Genomic DNA, 19,428 nt, shown 5'->3' on the forward strand with positions numbered 1-19,428 from the left:
GTATAGTTTAGGATTTAGCAGTACTTGAAAGTACTATGTCATACTGTAATACAGTCAACTTTGATGATCAATAACTTGACTTTGGTGCATAGTTCCAGGCTCAGACCACATTCCCCTGATCTACTAGAGATGTACTATCACCACACAAAGATTCGTGTATTTTTACTGTATAGTTTTGGATTTATTAGTATTCAAAACTACCAGTTCATACTGTAACTGTATAGGCTGTATAGTCAACTTTAATGATCAATAACTTGACTTTGGTGCATAGTTCCAGGGCCAGACCACTTTCTCCTTGTTCTACTAGAAGTGTACTATCACCCCACAAAGATCTGTATATTTTTACTGTATAGTTTTGGATTTATTAGTATTCAAAACTACCATGTCATACTGTAATACAGTCAACTTTAATCATTAATAACTTGACTTTGGTGCATAGTTCCAGGCTCAGACCACTTTCCTCTTGTTCTACTAAATGTGTACTATCACCCCACCAAAATTCATGTATTTTTACTGTATAGTTTAGGATTTAGCAGTACTTGAAAGTACTATGTCATACTGTAATACAGTCAACTTTGATCATTAATAACTTGACTTTGGTGTTTTTAGTTTTGGATTTATTAGTATTCAAAACTACCAGTTCATACTGTAACTGTATAGGCTGTATAGTCAACTTTAATGATCAATAACTTGACTTTGGTGCATAGTTCCAGGCCCAGACCACTTTCTCCTATTTCTGCTAGATGTGTACTACCATCACACAAAGATTCGTGTATTTTTACTGTATAGTTTAGGATTTATTAGTGTTCAAAACTACCAAGTCATACTGTAACTGTATGGGCCGTATAGTCAACTTTAATCGTTAATAACTAGACTTTGGTGCATAGTTCCAGGCCCAGACCACTTTCTCCTATTTCTGCTAGATGTGTACTATCATCACACAAAGATTCGTGTATTTTTACTGTATAGTTTAGGATTTATTAGTATTCAAAACTACCATGTCATACTGTAATACAGTCAACTTTCATGATTAATAACTTGACTTTGGTGCATAGTTCCAGGCTTAGACCACTTTCTCCTTATTCTACTAGTGATGTGCTATCACCACACAAAGATTTGTGTATTTTTACAGTATAGTTTAGGATTTAGCAGTACTTGAAAGTACTATGTCATACTGTAATACAGTCAACTTTGATGATCAATAACTTGACTTTGGTGCATAGTTCCAGGCTCAGACCACATTCCCCCTGATCTACTAGAGATGTACTATCACCACACAAAGATTCGTGTATTTTTACTGTATAGTTTTGGATTTATTAGTATTCAAAACTTCCAGGTCATACTGTAATACTCTATGGGCCTTATATTCAACTATGATGATGAATAACTTGACTTTAGTGCATAATGCCAGGCCCAGATTATGTCACTTTTCATAAAAAAAACTGAGTGAGGCTAAGCACACACACATTAAATCCTTTTATTACCATCTGTTAGGATTCCAAAGTGTGACTTTTAATATTGAAACTAAATGTTTAATGTTTAATATAAAGTCATTGAACAGTCAAAAACTGAATATTTATGTGTGAAACATACATTAACGTGGTGGAGGAGTTTGTGTGCCTGAATGACCCCGGGAGCTATGTTGTCGGGGGCTAAATGCCCCTGGTAGGGTCTCCCAAGGCAAACAGGTCCTGGGCTGGGCTGAAGTGGAGGAAGTGTCCGGAGAGAGGGAAGTTTGGAGTTTGCTTAGACTGTTGCCCCCGCGACCCGCCCCAAGAAAAAGCAGTTGAAAATGGATGGATACTGAAATCGTTATTTGTTCTCATTAAACCATTTCCCATGTCTGGAGTTTGTTTTATCAAAGTTATTGCCGTCTCTGTTCTTACACATTGTAATATCTAGTTTTGAACACTAAAATGTAAATACAAAATGTATATAACCAAATATTCAGGATTAGATTTAATGCAATTATTCTCTCTTCACAATACAGACTTAAAACAATAAAAAAGAAAGTTACACACTACACTGTTTGTAGTGCAGTACTTATTGGTTTTATGCTTGACTGTAAGGGCCATATTTCAGCATAACATGGTACTACTAAAATCCTAAACTATACAGTAAAAGTACACAGATCTTTGTGTGGTGATAGTACATCTCTAGTAGATCATGGGGAATGTGGTCTGAGCGTGGAACTATGCATCAAAGTCAAGTTATTGATCATCAAAGTTGACTGTATTACAGTATGACATGGTAGTTTTGAATACTAATAAATCCAAATCTATACAGTAAAAATACACAGATCTTTGTGGGGTAATAGTACACCTCTAGTAGAACAAGAGGAAAGTGGTCTGAGCCTGGAACTATGCACCAAAGTCAAGTTATTGATCATTAAAGTTGACTATACGGCCTATACAGTTACAGTATGAACTGGTAGATTTGAATACTAATAAATCCTAAACTATACAGTAAAAATACACGAATCTTTGTGTGGTGATAGTACACTTCTAGTAGAACAAGGGGAAAGTGGTCTGGGCCTGGAACTATGCACCAAAGTCAAGTTATTGATCATTAAAGTTGACTATACAGCCTATACAGTTACAGTATGAACTGGTAGTTTTGAATACTAATAAATCCAAAACTATACAGTAAAAATATACAGATCTTTGTGGGGTAATAGTACACCTCTAGTAGAACAAGAGGAAAGTGGTCTGGGCCTGGAACTATGCACCAAAGTCAAGTTATTAATGATCAAAGTTGACTGTATTACAGTATGACATGGTAGTTTTGAATACTAATAAATCCAAAACTATACAGTAAAAATATACAGATCTTTGTGTGGTGATAGTACACCTCTAGTAGAACAAGGGGAAAGTGGTCTGGGCCTGGAACTATGCACCAAAGTTAAGTTATTAATTATAAAAATTTCACAGTATGACATGGTAGTTTTAAATACTAATAAATGCTTAATTTTACAGTAAAAGTATACAGATCTTTATTAGGCGACAGTTTTTCTATATATGCAATATTTTGTTTCGTATTTTTCAATATTTTGAACAGACCAGACGTGTCGCTATGAAAAGAGGAAGTCGCGACGAGCGTGTTTTGTGCTCTGCTGTAAAGCGCGTAATACGGGCGCAAGACGTTTCTGAAGCGCGGCTGGCTGAACGACGGATGAACGAACGACGGCTCACTTGACCGCAGTGAACCAGGGGTGTGTTCCAGAAAGCGAGTTATGTGACATACCCAGGTAAGTTTGAGGGTAAGTTAGTGATTTACCTCAGCTTTCGGTTCCAAAAACTGAGGTAACTTTCAGGGTATGTTTGTAACCATAGCAATTACTCTCTGATCATAACCTGCTCCGGAGCAGGTCATGTTACGGGGTAAGTTCGTTTCGGAGGTTACTGAGCAGGACGTGCCCGTTTGATGACGAGCCCGTGGACGTGGAGGCGCAGCTTATTATATTTATTTCCACCGTGAGAGGATCATAAAGCCACGTATCGTTGTTTTTTTCATATGATTCTCATATGAGAATTATTTGAAGGAGGGAGCGTTATTATTTTTCTTAAGAACCGTTAATGTGTTTAACGAACCATTTGAAACATTTCATCTCAAACTTAACAAACGCAGGTCTGCACTTATCACAGAAAGAATTCTGTGCGTAGCTCTATGTTCTTCGATCAGGACATTTTTGTGTGGCAGGCTTGTCCTTTCTATGATAATCTATGGCACATATTTTACTACGTACACCTCGTACTCGACGTACTGCAAACATGCACACTTTCCGTATTTTATTGCTTTCCATTTCTGGGTTTCTAAACGTGATTGGGTGCATCGATAGCACCCACATTCCTATTAAAGCTAGACTATGTCAATAGGAAGTAATTTCACAGTATCAATGTGCAGGTAACTATTATTTCCTGTTCAGAATCTTTTGGTTCAAAGACCATTAAACTCATTACTGTTTCCATTAAATAGGTAATATTTGATGCAACCCATCTCATCACTAATGTTGAACCCAAATCATCAGGGTCAGTGCATGATTCCAGAATCTTCAGGGAATCATCACTATGTCACATGTTTCAACAGGGTATGTTGTAATTTACACAAGTTCATGTTTTTACTGTATTGTTTTACACATTTCAATCATTACAGGATGCTACAATGGCTTCTTGCTGGGGGACAAAGGGTGCCCTGTTTGATGACACCCTTCTTCTGAGCCTGGACCACAGACATTGTTCAACCGGGCCCACAGCAGAACACGGACCAAGGTGGAGATGACCACAGGCATCCTGAAGGCGATGTTCCAGTGTCTACGTGGCCTCAGGGTCAGTCCAGAGAGGGCATGTGACATTATAGTGGATTGTGTTGTCCTTGCAATATTGCCACAATAAGGGGAGTGAGCCACCCTCCTTGTCCTGCTGAAGATGACCAAGAGGATCCAGTAGTGAACAAAGTAGACCACAGAGAAGACTCTTAAGACACATGATTTGTCAGAATCACTTTTATTAAGGTTTTTGAACCAAAGCGCTTATCATTTCTTCATGTCCTGAAAAATAAAATGGAATATTATTTACATTGCTTCACACAATGTCTCAGACTGTGTGCTTTCTGGAGGGTCCAATAATACAATCTGTCCATCAGTAAACGCAAGACAATGCAACCCATAAGATCAAAGTGAAATAAAGTCAATGTACTACAACATTGTAGAAGCCTGTGCAAGATATAGATCCTGTAATTGTGTGATCACATCTTACCTTTTTTTGTAGGATAATATTACTATTATCTAATATTATTCAAGTAATAGTACAAAACAATGTGGAAGTTATGTTCAATCTTCCTTTACAACAAAAGAGGCAATGGCAACATAACTGTAATTAAATAAACTCAATTTACTTTATTTTCTTTTTCTTTCCTTTGCCGATGCAGCTGTGTTGCTTTTTCTATTAATAATCGGCTTAAATTCTTCATTCTCTGCATCAAAATCTCCAACTCCGCTGTTGAAATACGCTGCCATTATAGTGTCGCTTTTTTCCATGGTAACTGGCGATCCATTGACAATATCTTTATATATACGCCGTGCACGTGCGTTAACTCTGGGTTACCGACAGGAGGTAGATTAACCTAACTTATCAGGTATTTTGGAACTGACATACTCAGGGTAAGCAGGTTCTGGGTTAATCAACCCAGAGTTCAGGGTTTACCAGAAGGTTTATCAACCCTGCTTTCTGAAACACACCCCTAATCTCTGATTCCTGTCTGCTCCTTGCCTGTATCTACGTTCTGGAAAAGACTGGTAAAGTGACCTGACTGCCTGACCACGAGATAGCCTACTCCTTGCCTGTACTTCTGCCGTGCTCACTTGTCACTGAAACCTTGCCTGTCCCCGGAACTGACTTTGCCTGCCCCTCTTGGGCCTTCCCTGAGACCACCCTTGTATGACCTGGATTGCCTTGAGAACGTTTCTACAATAAAGACTGTTTATTTACCAACCGATTATAATATCTTATCTGCACTGTGCATGTGGGTCCGATATCTACAACAGCCTAACATCCCATAGATGGTGTGTGTACAGTAGCTCTGCGATCCTTTCAAGTGGCAAGTTTCGTTTTTCAGTTGGAGACAGTGAGAACCTCAATAAAGGCACAATTTGCCACACAATAAGAACCATTTGTTTAGCAGTGAAATCGTTTGCTCACATCTTCATCACCTTTCCTGGCCACAGAAGATTTGTGCACATCAAAGAGGAGTTGTACAAGATTGCAGGTACTGTAAGATGTCATAAATGCATATTTGAAAAAAAGTGACACAGTTGGACTCTTGTTATTCTGTGTTTTCCCTAATTGTTATTGAAAAGTTTGAAAAGGAGCGAGTTGTCTTCTTTCCAGTAGTTTGAAGCAAACCTTTAAGCTCGGGCGTTGGTCTTTCATCAGTTATCAGCTTTTGTTTTGACTGAAAGTCCAGTTTTGAAAATGTTTTAAAACAACTATAATTCTCCTCCAACTTGAGAGTTTGGAAATAAATGAGTTTGCTAACTTACTGGAGCAGCGCCAGAAAGTAATTATGTTAAACACACATTGATAAATGTTTGGTTTCGAAGATCAGCGATATCTTCCTTCTGTGCTGTACATATTTAAATCTTCTTTTGACTCCAAACCAGAGCTTTGAAGCTTGGATGTTGTTTGCCACTGGGTCTATTCAGAGAGACGTCTTGCAAATAATTTTTTTGAGTTCCTCACAACAAATTGTAGTCATCTGAGAAAAACTGTGTCCCCTTATCACCAACAACAGTTGGAGGGAAGATGATACCAGCCCCTAGAAAGGCCTGCAGAAGATGATGTCTCTTTGTAAGTGTAGAACATGGATTCTCAAGGTTGTGCATTTTTCCCAAAAACTGCTTAAGAATGTGTAATTGCATTCAAATTGTAATGTCCATAGATGGATAAGTGGACCAAACTGGAGAATGAGGTCAGGATAATGACTGATGAAATGATGTTTGGGCTTCATCAGTCACATGAGATACACAGGCACTTAGGATGCACACAGGCAAGATAGTTAGATTGTTTCTTAATAATAGCAGAAATAGCAGCAGTGCATTCGGGAATAAAAACTAAAAAAGTATAGATATTTTTGTCGGGGTATCGATCAATATCAATACTAGCATTGGTATAAATATCATCAATATTAGGATCGATCCGTCCCCCATAGTGTCCTTTACTGCTCTGAACATGGTCATTGTCAAACTGTATTGTCTGGTTATTGCCCTGGCAGATGATCTGCATTAATGCTTCTCTGCCTATATCACAAAATCTACAGAAGTGCAAACTCCTGCTAAATTTTTCAAGAAAGCCCCCTATGTTATGTGAGCTGAGGTTGTCCCCTGCTATGGCACATAAAGTTGTGCTTTGTATACCTTTCCATCAGACAGAGTAAACCCATGAGCAGACTCCTCCCATGACACGCCTCTGTATAAATATGTTCATTCATTTAAATGCGGTCTGCGTCTGTGCAGTACGCCAAGCGAGACCGTGTGTGCAGGTGTTAATGCTGCAGGTTCCGCACAGTAGTGGAAATAAAAAAATAAAAGTGGTCTGACATAAAGGTGGATGTAAAGCAACATTTACCACCAAAGCGTCACCAAAACAGGCAACAGTTAAGTTGAAGACGATCTAACCCCTCACACTGTGTTCAGCAACTAATAGAAAGTCTCTACATTAAACCACTGACTAGTGCTGATGCTGAAGACAGGATGTACTTTTGTTGCCCACAGGTTCTATGCACAACAGGAATTAATATTAAGGTCATTAAAATATTTCCTGACTACGAAGCCAATGATCTGATACCAGCTTCAAACCTGTTCCAATTTCTGTTCAAGTTTCACCCTGTGATGGTCCAGTCGATGGAACTAATTACATTAGGTAAGCCGGCTCTAGATTCAAACTGCCCTTTAAAAAACTGCCCTGATCAACCGTTGTATGGGAACTTAATGCCTTGCTGACATAGAGATGATTGAGTCCTACAGAACTGGCATGGCATGGCTCGGCTCAGGGTTCACTACCCGACCGGTCTGCAGCTTTCTCTGGAGGTGTCACCAGGCGCGAGGCGATGGACCCACATGCACAGCGCAGACAAGGCGTGAGATTGAAGAGGTTTAATGAGAATCAAGGTCAGGCAGGTAGGCAGGCACGGTAGGCTGGGGTCAAGCGGTCGGTAATCAGGAACAGGCAATGGTCAGACTCACAGAGCAAGATGCAGGATATAAGACGAAGGCTAGGTGAGGTCAAGGCTGGAGCTGAGGTCGGTACACAGGATGAGCAAAAACAAGAGCGCTGGAATGCTGGCACGAAACAAAGACAATCTGGCGATTTGACTAGGTGAGTACTGGTGCTTAAATACAGGGTCTTGATTACAGATAGATTGCAGATGGTAGATCATGAGACCGCAAGTAAAGCTGAAGTGAATGCATGCGGCAGGATGTGAACAACAATAAAGCAGGAACTGGATAAACACACGACTAAGAACCAGAGCCCATGACAGGATGCCCCTGTGGCTGGCTGCGCGGCTTCTCACTGCATCGCAATCCAATAACAGGCACCTCTACTAGATTCTAAGAGATCCTCTAACAGATCATCTAATAGAGGTGTAGAATATATATGTTTGCACCGTTTTGCACATGTTTTTATATAATCTCATCTAATTGCAGATGTGTGACTGTATATACATTTTTTATCATTTTTCTCCCGTGTGATATATTTACGTAATAAATAGTTGCCCAGTTTTGTCTCTTTGTGTCGCTAACGGACCAATAGCTGTAGAAAAGTACTTACACCAGCCAGCGAGCTACCATAGACCATTTACTTTATGTAGTTTTTGATACATCTGACCTTAGGCATACAGTAGATTCGTGCTTACACCAGGTTTTCGTGCATAAGTATCCTTTGTACATGAGGCCCCTGGTTCTTTACAGAAAGGAACAAGTTGCATGTGATCAGCACTCGATCTATTGTGTGGCAATAAATCAGCAAGACTTACACACACTGTATTTTGTGTTTTTTTTCTTCGCAGAGCCCAGTGGGTTTACTACAAAACACTCTTTGCCTGCCTTATTATGACCTAGACAGATCTGAACTAGGTCAACATAATTGAAACTGCTCTTGAAAACAATTTTTCTTTTCTGGTTAGTTTTCAATGACTTATTGTCGCAGGCACTAAAGAGTTCAGAGATGATCTCAATCACATTGTTTGTATCAGCTTCTGAAACCCCAAGTGCAAAAAACTTTTCTTTCAGTCTGAAAAGCATTAGTTCGCATATCAGATTCATTTTGTTCACTCTGGTGTCAGATCCCAGACTTAACAACTGAATCTACTAGTTGTTCCTCAATATCATTTTTATGCCTCCTACTCACGTGTGAGGTAAATTTGAATACAACTGTAAAGCTCTTGTCACAGGTTTTATACAGACATGAAACTGATTTTCCGTCACTGATGTGTTTTTTTCAGATGGGAGTAAAAGGTCTTTAGGTTGTCACACCGTGCAATGCAAAAGTCAATGTGACATGTTCAACTAAACCGCATAGTCTAGGCCTGGCCACACATTTGTATTTATCTCTGTAAATGTAAATGTAGATAGGTTGCAATTTGACATAACACACTTAAAATTTAAAGAGTTTTTGCATGAATTCTCATGTACCTCACATAAATCAGTGTTGTAGCACAGTTATGGCAACAGATCTGACAGGGACACACTGCTGCCAATGTGGTAAGACATTGGAAGGGAAATTTTTTAAGGAACCTATATAGTTGTCAGACTACAGCTTTCCATCAGAATCAAAATCAGAAAAAGCTTTATTGCCAGGCCCTGTAGAGTGCACTTTACAGAACTACAGTAGAAACTTCGTCTTGGTGGCCACCATCTGCGGCGCCACGTCCCCGCTGACAGTGGAAGCAAGTTGCAGTACAAAACAATACAATACAGAAACACTCGCATACACACAGTGGCACACAGTACAAGTGGAAACCTACATCGGGGCGTATAGATAAGGTCAGAGACCAGACAGTAAGACTGTAAGGGGGGTATGTGCATCAGTATAGTGATGAGGAAGACCTCACTCTCTGCGAGGCATGGGAACTGGGGCCAGGAGGATGGATCACGATTCAGGCTGCATCTACTCTACGGTAGTCGCCGAGATGTCCACCTTCCAGAGAGCGTTGGCCTAGCTTCCTCCCAAGGAACCCATGCCGGTGGGCCGCATTAAACTGCCTGATGCCGAGAGGCGACACACGCTGGGTTTCTGCCTCTACTGCGGCCAGCCTGGGCATCTCGTTGCCACCTGCCCAGTAAAAAAACGGGCCCACCACTAAGCAGGAGGCTAGTGGCTCTATACCAGGGAACAGCTCTAGTTTGTTTTCATATCATGTGTATCAGTCATAACAGACCAAAATCCACCTTCAGAATTACAATGTAGATGAGGATGTCAGCAAGAGGGAGGGAGGGAGGGAGGTCAGAAACTCAGTACGAGACTGGGAGTAAGTTGGAGTAAAGAAGAGCAGGAGGAAGGTGAGACAGTGCAGAGAGACTAGAGACTAGAGTAGATAAATGAGCTACATGAGCAGAATCTGTTCAGGAAGCTGTGAGTCCTCAGCACCATCTCCTCCTCCCTGGTGATGGAGACACTGGAAGACTCTGAACTTTGCTTTCCACATCTCCTTAACGCCTCCTGCAGGAAACAAGCTCGTCCTCACTTTGAGGCAATGCTCATTTATGTTCTACTGTCCTGCATCTCTCTGCTCACTGCGAGTCTCAACCTGCTGGTCATCGTCTCCATCTCCCACTTCAGGCAGAGACTAATGTTTTGACTTTAACATTTTGTTGTATTAAGTCACATTGGAAAATTCGACTGACTGCAAAAACATATTTATTACTGAGAGACTGTTTTTACTGATATTTGGTCATTTTATTGTTGCTAAGTAGACAATTTTAATTTATTATTACAGTAATTAAATGTAGATAATGTTCACAGTGATGCTGTTCTCTCCCTCCAGGCAGCTCCACACTTCCACCAACCTCCTCCTCCTCTCTCTGGCTGTCTCTGATTTCCTTGTTGGTCTCATCGTGATGCCGTTTCAGATTCTATTGATAGAGCCCTGCTGGTTTCTAGGTGACTTGGTGTGCACTTTATATTTTTTTGTACCATATATCACTATTTCTGCCTCAGTAGTAAACATGGTGCTGATCTCAGTCGACCGTTATGTGGCCATTTGTGACCCTTTCAGCTACGCCACCACATTTTCTCAAAAAGCAGTTAAGCTCTGTATCCTGCTGTGTTGGCTTTATTGTGTTATGTACAGTTTCATGATTTTAAGTGACAATCTAAACCAACCAGGCAGGTTCAACTCCTGTTATGGTGAATGTGTGATTGTTTTAAACGGTGTGCTAGACCTTGTGTTAGGCTTCATCATTCCCATCTCAGCCATCATCATCCTGTATGTGAGAGTGTTTGCAGTGGCTGTGTCTCAGGCTCGTTCCATGCGCTCCCACGTTGCAGCTGTTAAACTGCAGCGTTCACTGACTGTGACTGTCAGGAAATCAGAGATTAAGGCAGCAAAGACTCTTGGTGTGACTGTTGTTGTGTTCCTCATGTGTTACTGTCCTCCATACTGTGTGTCTATCTCTGGATACAACCTTACGATCGGTACTTCACTCAATGATTTCCTGATTTTTCTGCTTTTGTCCAACTCTTGTCTGAACCCTTTGATTTATACTTTTCTCTACCCCTGGTTTAGAAAATCTGTGAAACTCATAGTAACTTTACAGATACTGCAGCCTAGGTCCAGAGATACCTGTGTAAAGTAGACTGACCATAAACTGACTATATAATGACTATATAAAAAGGTTCATAATGTTTTAAACTGTGGAGAAACTCAAAGTTTTCTGTGAAGAGGAAGGTGGCTGGGTGTGTTGAATACAGATATCTAGCAAAATGTGATTCTTCCTGTCTTCTGTCGTTATTATTCCACCACAATAATAAAATGTTAAACTCTCTCTGGATTTAGACCTGTTTGTGTTTTACATCCAGCAGTCGTCAGAGCATGAGGCTTTAATGCTCACATGATGACTTCAAAATAGTTTATGTATAGAGCATGAATCACTGTTGCTTTATCATTGACATCCATAACAACTGTTCACTCTGTTAACGATAACACAAAATCAGACACAAGATATAACATGTGACCTGGACATGTCTTTAAAACCTGGACACAATTTTAAAAATGGACTAAGCAAACTGTACAAACTGCCAGATCTCAGCATCAATTGTCGCATCTGTCTAGATAACAGTAAACATGCTTATTATTCTATGTTAGTTTTCTGCTGAGCATGAATGTGTGTAAAACCTATATCATTACAAACCATCATGTGAAAATGTGGAATCTTCAAGGTATATTAAACTGAAAAAGAGAAGGCAGGGATGAGGCGATCGAACAGTCCGATAGTTCTATCCAGTGGAACAGGGGAGAGAATATACATAAATATACACCCTTGTCCCCTGGCTGGGAGCAGCAAAACCAACCCCCACCTGTGGGGGCGATAATGTCCCACACGGGGTTTGGTGCTTTGACTGAAAGAGAAGTAGAAGTAGTTGACAACATAAACAATAAGGTATAATAAATAAAATGAAAAACCCATTTTTTTTTATCTGTAGGAAAATACACTGGCCAATAAAGACTGGCCAATAAAGAAAAAGGCTGCTGCACCGGTTTTAGGCTACTTTCCGGCTTAAAAAGCAATCACAGAAAGTTCTAAATAAATTTGATGTCTGTAGGATTAAATGATTTTATTAAATCTGTTTTGATTTTACAGTTTAGAGTGAGAATACCTAATGGTGATAGTTTCGATTTAGATGTTAATTATAATTTAAAAATTATGAAATGTGTTTTTTCAAGATGTTTCTCAAAATTGAAATAAATATCTTGTCACAGTCTGGGTTTTTCTGCCTGCATTTCCTGTTTTATTTTGTAGTATTTCTGGTTTCTGTTCAGTCATGCCTTTTCCTGTATTACGTTTTAGTCACGTGACCACACAGCTGTTTTTAATCCGGTCTTTAGTTCAGTATATAACTACCAGCACTTACCTTTGCTCCCTGCCAGATCGTTGATCTTGACTTGTTCCAGCACTCTAATTACCCGCTTACTGGTTAACACGCTGTTTGATCTGACTTGTCTATTGGATTCTCCCTGTCGGTACCGTAGCCTGGGTTTGTATGTGTTTTTTTACTAACCGCCTGCCTGCCGTCTTTGTACTTTTGCCCATTTGCTTACCCGGTTTTGAACTCTGCTTGTAAATGACTAATGAGAACATTAAACTCCCTCAATCTGAACCTGAGAGTCTCCTGAAGCCGTGCATGTGGGTCCGCCATCTTCGCGCAGACCGCCCCGTGACAAGTGTTTTATCGTCGTTTTAATGGAAAAGAGTCAAGTAACATGCATACAAGCCATCAGCTGAACTCAAGCTGATCATTAGAAGCCTAATTTGGTATGCCACCCCATGATTTTCTCTGGCCCCCGTTTGGCCACCCCACTGAAGATTGTCAGTGTGTGACGGTGTGACGGATGTTGTGTTTCTCGTGTTATATTCCTTATTACTGTGTGTTTCTCTCTGGATACATCCTCACAAACGGTACTTCAACTAATGAGATTTTCCGGGGGGCGGCACTGGTTCGGTGGGTTCTGAGGGTGGGTTCTATTTTCTAGTTTGTTGTGATAGTTAACATGTGTATCAGTCACAGACCAACATCAACTTGTTCAGATTTGTACAGTAGATGAGGATGACAATGTCAGAATGAGGGAGGGAGGTCAGAGAGAGAGGCTGTAAATGAGGAGGAGCAGGAGGAAGGTCAAACAGTGCAGAGAAACAGATAAATGAGCTACACAAGCAGAGTTCTGCTCACGAAGCTGAGTCCTCAGCAGATTCTTTTCTCTGGTGATGGAGACACTGGAGGAAACTGAACTCTGCTTTCCACATCTCCTCAACACCTCCTGCAGGAAACATGCTCGTCCTCACTCTGAGGCAATGCTCATTTATGTTCTAGTTTCCTGCATCTCTCTGCTCACTGCGAGTCTCAACCTGCTGGTCATCGTCTCCATCTCCCACTTCAGGCAGAGACTAATGTTTTCACTTTGACATGTTATTGTAGTCACATTGGAAAACATACTTTTTAAACATTTTCATTAACACCTTCCAAAAACACATTTAATACTAACATACTAGCATACTGTTTTTTTCAAATATTTGCACATTTTCACCGTTACTAAAAAACGTATTTTGAATAATTCAGTGTTAATAATGTTCACAGTGATGCTGTTCTCTTCCTCCAGGCAGCTCCACACTTCCACCAACCTCCTCCTCCTCTCTCTGGCTGTGTCTGATTTCATTGTTGGTCTCATCGTGATGCCGTTTCAGATCCTCTTAGCAGAACCCTGCTGGTTTTTAGGTGACTTGGTGTGCACTTTATACTTCTTTGTACCATACATCTCTATTTATTCATCAATAACAAACATGGTGTTGATCTCAGTCGATCGTTATGTGGCCATCTGTCACCCTCTGAGCTACGCCAGCAAATTTTCTCAAAAAACAGTTAAGCTCTGTGTCCTGCTATGTTGGCTTTATTGTGTTATGTACAGTTTCATGATTTTAAGTGACAATCTAAACCAACCAGGCAGGTTTAACTCCTGCTATGGTGAATGTGTGATTAGCGTAAATGGAGCTGTCGACCTGATTCTAAGCTTCATCGTCCCCATCTCAGCCATCATAATCCTGTATGTGAGGGTGTTTGTGGTGGCTGTGTCTCAGGCTCGTTCCATGCGCTCCCACGTTGCAGCTGTTAAACTGCGGCGTTCACTGACTGTGACTGTCAGGAAATCAGAGATTAAGGCAGCAAAGACTCTTGGTGTGACGGTTGTTGTGTTTCTCATGTGTTATATTCCTTATTACTGTGTGTCCCTCTCTGGATACATCCTCACAATCGGGACTTCAACTAATGAGTTTTTACTTTTTCTTCTTCTGTCAAACTCTTGTCTGAACCCTGTGATTTATACTTTTCTCTACCCCTGGTTTAGAAAATCGGTAAAACTCATAGTTACTTTACAGATACTGCAGCCTAAGTCCAGTGAGGTCTGTCTAAAGTAGAATAGCTGGGTTTTACAGAATATACAATAATTGTTCTTAATTGAGAAGATTTTCAAGTTATAACTCTGACTGAACAGTAAATGTAAATAAATAATCATGCTTAAAACTTTGCCTTCATGTGATTTAATTACATGTAAATTTTCCATGTAATTTTATCACATAAATGAGAGGTGGGATTTAATGTAAAGTCTTTCGGTCAGGTTAGGGTTATGCCATCAGATACAGTACCTGATGTAATGAGGAACTTCATAACTTTAACTATTTCATCAGTTTATGGGTATATGAAAAAAATACATAAAATAAGATAATTGGATCATTGATTCACTCATGTTCTCTGCATCTGATCCCTCACTGGTTGTAGCAAGCAACCACATTGAGGAGTGAGTTCGAAGTTTCTTACTTAACGAACTGTTGAGACAAATTGGGCGCCAACCTGAAACCTTCTGCATCTCAGAGAATCTCTTTCCCACTGAGCCAACAAAGGACTGTTCCTACCCAATGTGAATAATTCTAAAACATGAACATAAATATTAGTAAAAATATATATGGTTCGTTGGTTATTTATGAACACCAAAAACATATTAACAAATGTAATTGAAAATTTTACAGTTAATACTTCATTGCTATTGCTTATGCATAAAGTACCAACTAACAGTGCCACAGATAGCGCTCAGCTGGCTCAGTTGGTAAAGCTTTAGTCTGTAAGTTTCCCCAAGGGAATTATTAGACTAGGTCTTATCTTATTACATGTAGATATTTTACATAATCATAACCTGATGAAATAGTTAATATCAAATTTCTCATTACCAGTATATCAGGTATTTGAACAAAGCTTTATGTGTACAATTACATTAACTTAATGTAATCCAATTGTATAACCCTAATGACCAACCTGTTTCATAGATTTTAAGTAAAGGTTATTTGATTTTTTTTAAACATAGTATATGTTTAAACATATTTGAGTTTTGTTTGTTTCAAAAAACACAACCATTTGAAATCCTAGCTTTTGTGTATTTAGTACTTAAAAATTATAAATATATAAATAATAGATAAATGTATCTGAAAAGAAAAGTGTGTGCCTAATAACTAAACTGTAAAATAGTGTCATGATCTAGTGGCAACAAACTATTTGAAAGCAGAAATATTGCTATGTTTCTTTAGTATAACGAAACATTTATAATATAGCTGAAAGTTGCTAATGCATTAAATATATATTTCAATTTATCTTGAGTTATATGAGGGAGGGAGTGTGGGTATTTATTATACTGTAAAATATTCTAATAACTATTTTAATTGATCATTTGAAACATACTGAATTGAGATGAGTTGAATGTATACAGTAACTGGTTGGATCTGCAAAGCAAAAGGTGCAGAGCTATATGTGCCCACACAAGCATTAGTTTAAGTTTAATTTAAATAAAAAGTAACACATGTTACAACAGTCCTTTTAAATCATTTGTTCAACCTTTGTTCTAATCAGGTATTGAAACAGACTTCTCAGGGTTGGAATGAAGCATCTTAACCACTCAGCCACACTAGTTGCTGACATCACTGCTCAGAGCAGCACTATACAGTACATACTATTTCTTAATTTCTTTCTTAATTAATTTCTTAAAACATCCATAATATAGTTGAATATTGGTGATAGATTATCATATAACTCAAATTACATAGGAAATTGTGGTGGAAATTTTCCATAAAGAAGTAGATGAGAGAGAGTGGTCCTTTTGTGTGATTTATTGAAATAATAAAGAAAATAAAAATAATGGGGAAAGCAAATAAAAAGCATGGATGTTGATCGTGCACATCAACAAACCAAAAACCAGCTGGGGAGATCAGTGCACACACCACAAAGGTGTGATGCAAAGAGCCTGCGATCGTCAAGTTGTTTCTGCCTTTTAGCTCCTCTGTCCGACTAGGGTGGAATGTCTTTCTAACCCAATCAAATTACATGCACCATCTCCTCCCTGTCGCAGTGTGTGTGAAGATATTTACATTCTCACACCTGAATCGCTGACGTCCAACTATCTGTGAGAAAGGAGCACCAAGTCTCAACAGACAGAGACACAACTCCCCGACCTTGGGTTTGGGAGCTAGAGTTGGGAGTCTATCAGGCAGAGACAACCATTGAACAATCTAGGTGAAATGTCAAATGCATACAGTAAGACAAAACATAAGATATTAATTGCAGAACATAAGTCATAACTCGTATAATAACTGCATAGAAATGCATAGAAATAAGGAAGACACATAGAAATAAGGAAGAGACAATTTTTCCCATAACAGAAATACATATATTTATATTATGATGTTGTTGCATTAACATGTCCTAGACAGGACTCAACCCAGGTCCCCCACACCAAAGTCAAGAATTTAAGCCATTCTTAACTGAAAGAGCTTTCTCCAAATGCTTAGTAATTTTACAGGTTTTGATGATTGCTTACACACTAAAAGTGAATGCTAAGACCAAAGCCATAAACTTCTTGTAGCACAATGTTAAACACAGTCAAACCATTGCTTAAACACAATTTCAACTTTGCACTGGGTTTTTTGTGGAATTTTGTAACACACTTATTACATTAGACACTTGGGAAAACACTCAAAAAGCAATGCTCATCTGGCAAATGTAGTCACTCACATACACACCTAAGAACACCGCACAAAAAACACAACACCAAACAGGTCAGACACGTGGAGAACTATGCAAACATGGAGGCAATGAGAGGAGGAGTGAAAGGAGGACAAAGAGAGAGGGGTCAGACGTGGACGTGGAAGAGGACGAAGGAAGGATAAATGTGTTGCCTTCAGCCAACTTCCTTCAGACTGGAGAAGACATACCCAGGTAAGTCATCACTATGGCACACGTTTCAACAGAGTATGTTGTAATTTACCCAAGTTGATGTTTTTACTGTATTGTTTTACACATTTCAATCTTTACAGGATACTACAATGGCTACTTGCTGGGGGACAGAAGGGACCCTTCTTTGTGTCAGGCTCGGGCAGGCGGCGGACCCACATGCACAGCACGACGGCAGGATTATGATAAAGAGGTTTATTCTTTAAGGCACGGTCAGACGGTCCAGGTCATACACACAGGATCACGGCAAAAGCACAGGCAGGGATAAGGCACACTCACGGTCAGTAGATAATCCAGGGTCGGGCAGGATACACGGTGCAAACAGGAATGAAACACGAGAAACACGAACACTCAGGGAACTCAGGAAACTAGGGACGCTCAACTCAGGAACACATGAAACTAGGAACTAACGAACTCGACAATCTGGCAGGGAACTAAGGACACAGGTGGTGGTTAAATACACAGTGACTTGATGACTAACAGAGTGCAGGTGTGGGTAATGACCAGGTGAAGCAGGGACAGCTGTGACAGGACATGAACCGGAAGTGAAGCTTGAGCAGACACAGAACCCAGGAGACTACCAAAATAAAACAGGAAACCACTAGAAACACAAAGCCAGATCATGACAGTACCCCCCCCCCTATGGCGCCTTCCACGGCGCCCACGGAAGCCCCCCCCCCCAAACCAGGGCGGGCGGAGGGTGGTCCCAGGAGGAGGGACCGAATCCCAACCCCTCAAGGCAAACGAGCAGGGTGGGTGGAGGGAGGACCGGAGGAGGGCCAAAACAAGAGTCCACATGACATGACAAAAGTCCACGACCAGGAAAACAACAACGACGTCTCGCCGCTCCCTCTTAAGGCGGGTGGAGACGCGGCGAGATCCTGCCCAGCCGCCGCTGAGGCAGAGGGGCACACCCAGTGCCCCTGGGCTTGACCAGCGTCCACGGGGATCCCCCCCAACGGCGATGTCCTCCTGGGGGACGCCAATCCAGGAGGCTGAGGAGTCGAGGCGGACGACGCCGCAGGAGGCAGCGCCATCCACGCAGCAGGAGGCGCCGAGGGCGAGGCCACCAGTCCGGCAGCCGAGACAAGGACGAGGCAGGAACCAGCGGCGTCCTCCTTGGACCACCGCGACGAGAGACAGGAACCAGCGGCGTCCTCCCTGGACCACCGCGACGAGAGACAGGAACCAGCGGCGTCCTCCTTGGACCACCGCGACGAGAGACAGGAACCAGCGGCGTCCTCCTTGGACCACCGCGACGAGAGACAGGAACCAGCGGCGTCCTCCTTGGACCACCGCGACGAGAGACAGGAACCAGCGGCGTCCTCCTTGGACCACCGCGACGAGAGACAGGAACCAGCGGCGTCCTCCTTGGACCACCGCGACGAGAGACTGGAACCGAAGCAGATGCGGTCAGCGCCGGACCACCAGGAATCAAAGCAGATGCGGTCAGCGCCGGACCGCCAGGAACCGATGCAGGTGCGTCGGGAGCTGCGACGGGAACGACCCCCTCCTGGGGTTCGACAGGAACTAATGCAGGTGCGGCCGGAGCCGGGCCGCCAGGAACCGATGCCGGTGCGGCCGGAGCCGGACCGCCAGGAACCGATGCCGGTGCGGCCGGAGCCGGGCCGCCAGGAACCGATGCCGGTGCAGCGGGAGCTGCGGCTGGCGCGACCCCCTCCTGAAGGTCCGCCGGGACTGCGACGGGCGCGACCCCCTCCTGGAGGTCCGCCGGAACTGCGGCTGGCGCGACCCCCTCCTGGAGGTCCGCCGGAACTGCGGCTGGCGCGACCCCCTCCTGGAGGTCCGCCGGAACTGCGGCTGGCGCGGCCTCCCCCTGGAGGTGCGCAGGGACTGCAGCTGGCGCGACCTCCTCCTGGAGGTGCGCAGG

General features: G+C 41.7%; 1 protein-coding gene and 1 long non-coding RNA gene across 2 annotated transcripts; both read left to right on the top strand.

Annotated features, from left to right (window-relative positions):
- The first annotated feature begins 3,208 nt into the window (after positions 1 to 3,208).
- Positions 3,209 to 4,987, top strand: LOC129604376 (uncharacterized). The gene is made up of 3 exons (XR_008695193.1): positions 3,209 to 3,247; positions 3,976 to 4,087; positions 4,153 to 4,987. It is a non-coding gene; the product is annotated as an uncharacterized LOC129604376 (long non-coding RNA).
- Positions 4,988 to 10,161: 5,174 nt separating this feature from the next.
- On the top strand, positions 10,162 to 11,350 carry LOC114858741 (trace amine-associated receptor 9-like). The gene is made up of 2 exons (XM_029156256.1): positions 10,162 to 10,334; positions 10,540 to 11,350. The coding sequence occupies exons 1-2, from the start codon at positions 10,162 to 10,164 to the stop codon at positions 11,348 to 11,350; spliced, it is 984 nt and encodes a 327-aa protein (XP_029012089.1).
- The last annotated feature ends 8,078 nt before the right edge of the window (positions 11,351 to 19,428 follow it).

This window comes from Betta splendens, chromosome 7, assembly GCF_900634795.4.
Source record: "Betta splendens chromosome 7, fBetSpl5.4, whole genome shotgun sequence".
NCBI lineage: Eukaryota > Metazoa > Chordata > Actinopteri > Anabantiformes > Osphronemidae > Betta > Betta splendens.

Bases quoted from the DNA above. Each gene is read 5' to 3' on its own strand.
- LOC114858741 (XM_029156256.1), top strand. From the start codon at position 10,162: ATGGAGACACTGGAAGACTCTGAACTTTGCTTTCCACATCTCCTTAAC. The intron at 10,335-10,539 runs GCAGAGACTAAT...CTCTCCCTCCAG, and splicing joins GTCTCCATCTCCCACTTCAG to GCAGCTCCACACTTCCACCA.